The sequence below is a fragment of the Physeter macrocephalus genome, chromosome 21, assembly GCF_002837175.3.
Source record: "Physeter macrocephalus isolate SW-GA chromosome 21, ASM283717v5, whole genome shotgun sequence".
Taxonomy (NCBI): domain Eukaryota; kingdom Metazoa; phylum Chordata; class Mammalia; order Artiodactyla; family Physeteridae; genus Physeter; species Physeter macrocephalus.
In genome coordinates, this window is record NC_041234.1 from 15,760,651 (window position 1) to 15,770,727 (window position 10,077).

General features: G+C 36.5%; 1 protein-coding gene across 15 annotated transcripts in view; it reads right to left on the bottom strand.

The window, feature by feature from the left end:
- DMD (dystrophin) overlaps window positions 1-10,077 on the bottom strand; it is a 2,398,628-nt gene that overhangs the window by 775,095 nt on the left and 1,613,456 nt on the right. For all 15 annotated transcript variants that reach the window (XM_055081921.1, XM_055081920.1, XM_028482834.2 and 12 more), the window contains one exon: window positions 8,561-8,662. In XM_055081921.1, coding sequence (XP_054937896.1) covers window positions 8,561-8,662 — 102 coding nt within the window. The remainder of the gene's footprint in view (window positions 1-8,560; window positions 8,663-10,077) is intronic.

Below are 10,077 nucleotides of genomic sequence, written 5' to 3' on the forward strand. Positions count from 1 at the left end.
GGGAGAGGCCACAACAGTGAGAGGCCCACGTACCAAAAAAAAAAAAAAAAAAAAGAAAAGAAAAGAAAAGAAAAGAAAAAAAAAGGTGGTTAGTGAATGAATATATATATATATATATATATATATTTGGTCTTTTGATTCCCCTGCAAAGTTGCAGTGAGTTCACAGGGACAGAATATTAAGAGGAAACAAAAAATAGCAACAAAAGAGCAATAGATAATAGGGAAGAGACAATAAATGTAAAAGTAGATAACTAGAAAATGTCATGATCTTGGTCACTTATTGAAGGGATAAGAGTGCAGCAGATGGTGAAGTCTCATCATACATCATTTAACCTATAGGAAGTCACCTATATATGCCGGGAGAGGGAGATTAGAGACTGATTTACATACTGCTGAGATCTGCCCACTCTTCCACTCAATAAGCATATGGCCCCATAGTGAGTGGGTGAGGAGAGATGGGAATTTGCTGTTTCTACAGTTGGCTTAGGTTTCACTTTCTTCTCATGGTGTAAGCATCTCACTGCATTGAGTTAGATTCTAATATTTAAAGTATTTATCTTACAACCCGGCTTCTAAAAGAAAATTACTTCATCTGGGTCTCAACTGAAGCAACAATGATCAGTACTGAACTTCATATTCCATGCACATAATGAAACTGAGCAGGACCCGGAGGGGCTCCTGGACACAAAACTCTTTCTGTGTCCCCCATTTCTTGTTTGTAAGAAATAGGCTTCATTCAGCCTTTGTGACCTCACTTGAGTTCCAAAGGGCAGGATGGAACAGTTGCTAATCAGGGAAGGGAGGGGATGTGGAGACAGAGGAGGAGCAGTCAAGAAACAATAGTGCAGCCTTGGGGCAGGGTCCTGGTTCCACCTCAAAAGATACACATAGCAATATCTTTGAGCTCTTTTGCAGAACTAAAACCCCCAACAAATGGAAGATGCTAACTACTTGATGAAGCATTCTTCATTCCAGAGAGAAGGTCACAGTTTGATAACTTCAAGAACAGCAGAAGCTCACCAGTAGACCCCCTGAGGCCAGATTAAAGGAATGCAGGCCCTGCACACACCCAGATCCTTATCGGCAACCCTGCCCTTGAACCATTGCTATAAAACTCCTCACCAAATTCTCCCAGGTTGGGACACACAGTTTTGAAGGGCATGAGCCTGCTGTATCCCCCTTTGCCTGGCAAAGCAATAAAGCTAATCTTTTCTACTTCACCCCAAACTCTGTCTCCGAGATTCAATTAGGAGGCACCAGTGCATAGAGGCCAAGTTTTTGGCATCAATAACTGTACAGTGAAATAGAACAATAATCGATGGTTATAATGATGACCCTGAAAATTAAGAAAAATTTAAATTACACTGTGTTTTAGAATCAGAAGTCCTGGATTCCAGTCCTAACTCATTACTACTGGTTGTGTGATCACTGGCAAATCAGGTAGGTCACTCAAATTCATCATCCTTGAAACGTAGATATAACACTACCACCTAACCCGTAGTTTTGTTGGAGAAACTAAATGAGATATTTTACATGAAAAGAACTCTGTGAACTGTAAAGTACTGTAAAATTGTTGGTTAGCTATTATGCACCGCTTAATGAAGCAAAACAGAAGATAGCCAATGAAGTTTTCATTAAAATAGTTAAAATGAAAATATTTCAACACTTAAAAGATTTGGTTTAGGCTATACTGAAAATAACATGTTTATATATTCAATTCCCTTTTATTAATACATAAAACTCAGAATGGTCTATTCATTTATTAGAATGTTATCTTGCCCGTTGTTATTTCCAGATGGTTAAATGAGATATCCATATAATTTCAGATGTAGAGATTTAAAAAATTAAGCAGTAACCCCCAATGTACCACAAACATCTGAGGATACTGCAAAGTGTCAAAAATGCAAGAAGCTCAGAAGTGTATGTTTCCCAGTCTTTCATAATTATTAGCAAACAACATCACATAAAATGGCTACAGATTTTGACTCAGCTGGTCACAAAAACACCCTTAAACTTCTTCAAGTACCTGGTGTACTTTAGCGTTGAAATTGATTATTTATGTATTATGGAAGTTCTTTTTTTGTTTGGTTTTGTTTTGCTTTTTGGTTCTCTGGCATGTGCCCAGATTTTTTATTCTCTCATCTTTTCTATTAGGCTGTAAAGTTCCTTTGGGTAGCAAAAAATGTTTGGCTGCAGCAGCTAATGCAGCATTCTTCACATAATAAACTTTAAGCTGTGCTCATAAAAATCTGTAAAAGGTAATTTGCTAATCATGTTAATAACCTTTAACCAAATTTAAGGGAATCAAATGTATGTCTACATTACAACATCTTTAAATATAAAATTAGTGGAATAATAGTTAGCAAGTCCTACTCTTGATTAGATTTCTAGAGTTTTCAAACTGTGAATAAGCCAAGCAAATTGCAGATCCCAGGCTTTCTTCACAAGAGCTCAAAACTCAACAGTCATAGTGAATTCGTTTTACCGAAAAGGAGAAACTCTGAGCTCACTTTTTAAAAGGGCAAAACTAATTTCATTATAGCGGGCATTTGCACCTGAGCGTTGTTTTCCATTGTATATAATTTACTTGGAGTTAGTCATTAAATGTTAAGACTATTATATCAAGCAATGTGGAATTTCTCCTTTATGAAGAGCAGAAATTACAAGAAAACTTATTTCTGAATATAGGTTTCCTTTTTAAATTTAAAATGGAATATAATTCTAAACTACCTGAATTTGGGATTTCAGAATTTTAAAATCTTATATTTTTCTCTTGTGTCAATGTTTGGCATGATATTAATATCTGCTACATAAATAAATGAATCCACCTGTGGCTTTATATACACAGATGTGCATGTGAATATTGTAATTGAAACATCTATGTCTCTATGTCTGTCTCTATAAATGCAATTAATACAACTGAGGACCAGGGGTGAAATTCAAAACTCTAAAATGCTTGTCCAGTTCCAGCATGAACTACTGAGTAAGTCTAAATTGAGACTTTTCCCCAACATAGTTCCTCACAAAAGAGTCAGTTCTTATTAGCTTATAATGTCTTTTGGGTTTCAATTGTTTTATTTTGAACAACAAACTTGCACAGTAGCCCGAAATAATCTCAAGAAATATGAATTTGGGATGCTTATGTAAGTCGTCTGCCAGAATTGGTTAATTAAAAAAAAAAAAAACAAAGTGAAGAAAATCGATAAACCGGTAGCAATTATTCCTAGGGTATAACCTCACACCAGTGGTGAAGGTCACTGTAAACAAGGCTTTTAAAGATAGTTTTAAAAAGCAAAACAATAAGTTATTCTGATGGGGTGTAAATAATTCACATCTAAGAAAAATGAAAAGATTATCTCTCCTAATATTTTGGGAATGGGCACCGACGTTAGGGATAAATATTCCAGTGATAACATTGAGGAAGTGAAAAAGGGTCCTTCTGGTAAGTGGCAGCTAGCTAGGTGTGATGGTCCCCAGTGAACATAAAAAAACAGTCACAGAAAATAAACTAGACAGAGACAAGGCCACTCTGCCACCACAAAAATGACGAATATGAGGCACTGCTACTTCTTTAACAGTGACAGCTCTGCCCTGCTTTAATCCTTTCACCTTGTAGATAAAAAGTGTTAGATACCTGATCACCACATTGACTCCATTTCTTGAAAGCATCTCATCCAAAATGGCTTCCTCCTCCCTAATTCCTCTTTAGAATCATTCAGCCAGCTCTTGCCAATGCCCTCTAACTGAGATGCCCCACAGTCTCTCTTGAGGGCTTTCTCCTTTGCTACAGTAAGCTAAATAATCCTAATTTTTTAAATTACAGTTATCTTCCTAGTTGTCTTTGGACAGAGAGGTTTAACAGCACCATACGGGGATCTAAACACCGCCATACTGCAAATCACTTAGAAGGAAGACAGTAAGCTCTAGAGTTCTGGAATATATATCTATGAATGAACTCTTTCCATAAAATACAAATGTGGCAAAAGCAATGTTCCTAATTAGTGTGTTATTTTATAAAATGTGAGATTTCAAATATGGAAGTACTAATCAATTAAGAAATTAAATATAATTAGGCATTTGACAATCTCATCCACATTCCTAAATGATTCTATCAGTTGCTCAAAAATTTATTATAAATTTTATCTTCTCAGTGGGAAAGTGGGGCTCTCCTTATATTCAAGCATAAGTGATTACCATTTATTCAACCTCTCATAGTCAAGACTTTTTACTCAGTTGTGAAGCTAATTTGCATTAAAAAATGAAATTCTCCTACTTATGTATTAATAAATTATAAAATTTCTCTAATACTGTTACGCTCTATAATTCTTCTCTGAACTGCTTCTATTATCATTGACATGGAAATTGTGTTTATCAAATAAGTCAGTCAAAATGGATCTGTTCATTTGGGGGGACAAACTCATATCTGTTATCTTGCTATTGATTCTGATGTTACCAAAAAAAAAGTTGCACCAGGTAAATGAGATCATATGCCTGATAGATGATTTATAAAATCCAAACATTGTCACAACCGTAATATCTAATTGGGCAACATTTGACCAACAAGATACCACTTGACCTGCTATACCATATACAAATTTTGAGATGCACATCTGTTGTGAGTGATAAATTTTAAATTATCAGGCAAAAAATAAATAAATAAAGCCAAAGAAGTTTTTAGAAATGTTAAGATGTTGATGTTGGCAGTAGAACAAACTCAGGAGAAAAAAAAAAAAAAAACCAGCTTAATCTAGTTAATTAACAACAAAACAGCTGGGAAAATGAAACACCCCTGGTTTTGACTGACTATAATTGAAAATGACTAATGATGCTGTCACTTTGCAGCTTATATTGGGGGAAATGATGCCTGGAAGATTATAACTGGCCTCTTGACCATTTGTTTACAGTAATTATTTTTGTGTTAAAGGTTGGGGTGGAACCCTTTGGCCAAATACAGAAAGCTCCAAACACCTTATTTTTTTCTTATATTAAAAAAAAAAATCAAGAGCAGTAATAAAATATATTATTAGATTCATGTTAAGATTTTTTTGGATAATCTAAAAAGTTAGCAAAGCAAACCAGCTGGTGTGATCTTATCACTTTACCAAGTTACTAAGACATTTTAAATTCTGTTAATGTTCTCAGTTCTAATAATGGAAGGTGATATAAGTATTTCAAAATATATACACACATTTTAAAATTTTTAACAGAAAGTGTAGTGTTCCAAATTAAGTTAAAGAGTAAGTACAAATAGAAGAAAATGTTATCTAAATGCTTAAGTTCAAAAGAGAGTTAACATTTTTTAAATAAAAAAACAAATGGCTTTTTTTTGTAGCTGTCGATATTGTTGCTACTGATGGAAGTTGTTTTCGTTGCTTTTTAACTGCTAAATTTGGTGCTATTGAGGAACCTACTCATTACTCTGTGGAAAATGGAACACATTAAAATGATTAACAGTATTCTCACAAAATATTATTACCAAAAGTATAACTTAAGCAAAATGTTAAACAATTTATTGAACTTATCCAACCAATCTTCAACAACTTCTGAAGTTAAGATGAAGGAACAATGTACAAATCAAATGAAATAAAAGTATGTGCGCATGTGCATGTGTAGGGGGAGAGAGAGAGATGAGACAGAAAGCAAGACAAAGATGCTTATTTCTTCAATCATATTATTCTAAGATTTTTCCAGTAATTTTGCATTAGAGATCTAGTGCTATATTTATGTCATGCGTAGAACTGTTTCATAATATACGTTTGATCTTTATCAGGAAATCCTCAAAGAAAATAAGGAAGACGTTTAGTTAGGGATGACAAAAAAAGAAACTTAAAATTTACCATCTTTGAAAATTAAATAAATCCTAGAGAAGCTGATAAAGTTAAGGGGGAAAAAAACTGAACAGGGATGAGCCCAGCTCCCAAACAGGACTCAGCTTGGGAGGTGAGCGTAGGAGGTAAGCAGACAGCTTGTCTGACGCAGAATGTGGAGGTGCCAATAGACAGTCCATTTTCTAAGAAACAGAATCATTTTCTGATGTGTCCTTAACTAGAGTCTCTGCAAGTGGTGGACATATTACTTATCCATTTAGATACTGGATCTTATATACACACCATGAGGGATTTTCATTTTCTTTTTAAAGACTATCACCATCTTCTTTATAATTGTTACAGTTTCTAAATGTACCTCCTCCCCAAGACAAAAACCAAACTTCTATCATGAAAATGTACTGCAGGCTACTTGTACCCTTTTCCCTTCTATTAAGGAGTGAGAAACCTCAAAGTTAAGGAGGAAAGGCATTAGGAAGGGCAAAATTTTAAAATTTTGAATATATGAAGACAAAGTTTAAAACAGGCTTTGTTTATGTACTATCAGAGCAATGGCTCACCCTTTAGAAAAATCATCCCTAATCTTTAAAAAGAAGTTTTTGATCCATGCAGAGGTTTAAACAGTCCCCACAGCTTGCTACCTTGTATTGCTGGGTTCCAGGTTTTGAACGATGAGGTAGTTTTTGAGCCTCTAGAGTTTTAGGCTACCACAAGCCCCAGCTAATCTTCAAGTGTTTCCAAGGTCATGGCCCTTATCAAAAGCTGCACGTGAATAATCTATGTCTCCACACTCCTGATCTCCAAATCAATCTTGCCCTTTTGCCACTGTGAACCTGATATGGTGATTCCTCTCCAAACTTGAGGGGTAAATGGTAGAGCAGGAATGAGTTTTCACTTAAGCTGTGCTTCTCCTCCATGAACTGATTTGAGAGGACAGGGGAAGGAGGGAAAGAGAAAAGAAAGAAGAGGGCTGTCTCTACACAGTGGTTTCAAGGGATATGAAAGTGAAGGAAGTTAAGACCTCCTTGCTCTCTCCTTCATTTCAGAAAGGTAATTCCCCTCTTATGTCACTAATGCTACAATAGAAATTAGATGGGCTCGGACATGGTGGATCCCAGTTCTGACCTCACAGTGGCCCAGGAGTTGAGGGTATGATAAATTAGCTTCGACTGCTTGGATTGTTTACATACGATGAAAACAAAAATTTTCTCGTTGACTTTCAATCAAGGCTTTCCCTCTGTTTTTTTATAAAGGCACTAAAGCAAAAGCCAATTGAAATGCATGTCTGTAATCTGTAACAATTATGCCAAATCCTGCATAAAGTCTTTGAGGATCAAACAAGAGTAGGTAGAACAGACCTACAAAATGGTCCATTGGTCTGTCTCACTGCTTGCTATGAAAGTCACTCTGTTAATCAAGAAAGGTGTCTGCTTGGGGACTGGCTTTCTCTAGAGCATCAAAAGGAACCCTGAAATTTGCTGCTTTCAGGACCTTTTCTAGCTCTCCAATCTAAATACTGTACACATTGCTACTTTATGAAAATTATCATACCAGGCCTAGACTGGATGCAAATTATTTTGGGGGGATGTTAGGAGTGGGGACAATGTATTCCTGTATAAATGTCTATCGATATCTACAGAGGAAATCTGTGCCTTTCACCACCTGGTGTTTGGACATTGCGTTTAGGCTAAACCTTTAAATTTACCTAAGACAAAGCCCCTTGTAAACCGTAAGGAAAACAAACAAGCTTCCAGAAATGAAGCGGCACAGTGTAAGTCATGGTAATGTTATTTGCAAGGACAAACTAGCTCTGTATAATGAGGTTATTGACCTGCACTGTTTTAGAGAAGTTTTAAACATGAGGGTGAGGCCCACTAAATCTCAGCCTGCAACAGTAGCTAGAGAAACCATGACTGATCAATAAACAGCCACCATTACAGGCTCTTGGGAACCTTCATCATAATGGGAGCCATTATAATTTTGTTCAGGTACAGAAAATAAGGTGACCTATACCTAACGTCTATTTATCACTGGACTCTCATTAGCAAGTGGAAGCCATTGATTAGCAATTTTTTGAAAACTGAGCTGGTTTTCCATTTCTCTCCTCATGTAATAGCCCTGTGAATAAATGTGTCCTAGACTTCAAAATGCACATGGGCAAAGGAAAGAAGTAGAAAGCTTTCTCCCTGGCCAGCTTTTTACTGAAGAGAGAAGCAATTACATGACATTCCACTAAAAATTCTTGACCCAATAAAGTACTGAAGCCCGAATGCTGATTTTCCTCTTTCATGAGAAAGAGCAACAGAGAAAAGAAAGGTCATGGACCATATTGTGATTCTTTACAGCTGTTGGAGACAGACAGTATGATGCAGTAGCTTGATTTGAATTAAGCCAAACGATATGAAAAGCACCAAGGCTGGCAAGCAAAGCAACAGAGCCTCAAAGAATTTAATCTACCTTGAAGGTGGGACTACTTTTTGTATTGATGGCAGCGCACCAGGACAGAAATGAGTCCTTTAATGCAATGATTCGTTAATAGCCTTAAGATCACAATACATTAAATAGGATATGTTGATAAAAAAGATAGCTCTGCCTCTGCTATTGCAGGATGGCCAATATTTCTTTACAAGTTATTTCATCGATAATAAGTAGACCATGTCAATGGCAAATGTACAACAGGGGAAGCATAAACCATTATGAGGTAATGGATATTGCTAGAGGTTGCTTCATTACCTTCACAGGCTGAGTGGCTGGTTTTTCCTTGTACAAATGCTGCCCTTTAGACAAAATCCCTTCCACATCCGGCTGTTTAGCTTGAACTGCTACTTCAGCTTCCTGGGGAAAAGAGCACATACAGTGCAGATTAACTTCACGGTTAGCAATAAAATTACTAAATTTAAATATACCCTTGGAGACTCCACATGTATTGCAGATCAACTTCTGCACAGTACATAGGGGCACAAAGTAGTTTTCAATGCAGAGAAAAGAAATGGAGGTCTTTGTGAAACACACCAAAGTTTAAAACATTTATCCCAAATCTTCTTGAGTTATGTCATAATACTATTATATAGAAACAGAGACACTTTATACTTTTCCAAAAAATAGAATGCAATAACGAGAAGTATGATCTATGAATATGATTAATATGGATAAATACTATTGTTAGCTTCAATAATCTCAGGAATCCTAATGCCCATTTTACTCCACAAACCTCTTCTTTTAACAGGATTCTTCTTGGGACTCTGGTTCCACAATTTTGTTTTGAAATAGAAACCAAATAAATCTTTCCACATCATTGTCAAAATTATTAACTTTCTTTCCAAAAAGTAAACACTTAAAGCACAGTATCAAGGCTTATTAATTATTAAGCAGTCAAATTAAATAGGGTTTTTGAGGAATGATTAAATTATCTTTAAAAATGTGTTTTTCCTTAGTCTGGAGAAGACTGAAGCATGACTGTATGAGCAAAAAAACAAAACAAAATACAACACAAGAAAAACACATCCTCTTCAGATATATGAATATAAAGTGCTTTGCTACTGGGTGCTGTCTAGCTCTCCTGAAGACAAGACAAAAGAAACGTGCATAAATTGAAGCTGAAGGAAGTGAAGTTAAATATTACAGAAGACTTTTTGGATGTAACACTTGTTAAACACTAGGATGGAGTATCGATTAATCAATGTCAGGCATCAGTCAGGGCCTGGGCAATCTTCCCCAGATAGCAACTCCTGATTAACGCATATCCCTCTTCCTCCCACTCCTACCCTGTAGCCTCCCAGCACTGCCGTGTGTACGTGTCTTCATGCCACTGTTTCCTTTATCCACTGTGTTTGTACCTGTCCTCTCTCAGCTCATCTGAGCAGGGTGTCCTCTGAACCCAAATTACTGTAACCTTATACGGCACAGTAGGATGCCCTGTAACTTGTCAGTGCTCATCACATGCTCTTGAGAAGGATTATTTCTTCAGCTCTTAAAATAAATAGCAATGGGAGGTAGGCACTTTGGTTAAAAGGGTCCATAACATGAAGACTAACTCCATGTGTTAAATGGGTACGTGTGCAACACACACACACACACAGACACACACACACACATCACCTTTAGAGACAATAATTCTGGAAGAAACAAACCTAGAATTGTAAGTATTAATTCACTCTTTTTTAGTTTGTTTGTTTTGTTTTTTGCGGTACGCGGGCCTCTCACTGCCGTGGGCTCTCCCGTTGCGGAGCACAGGCTCCGGACGCGCAGGC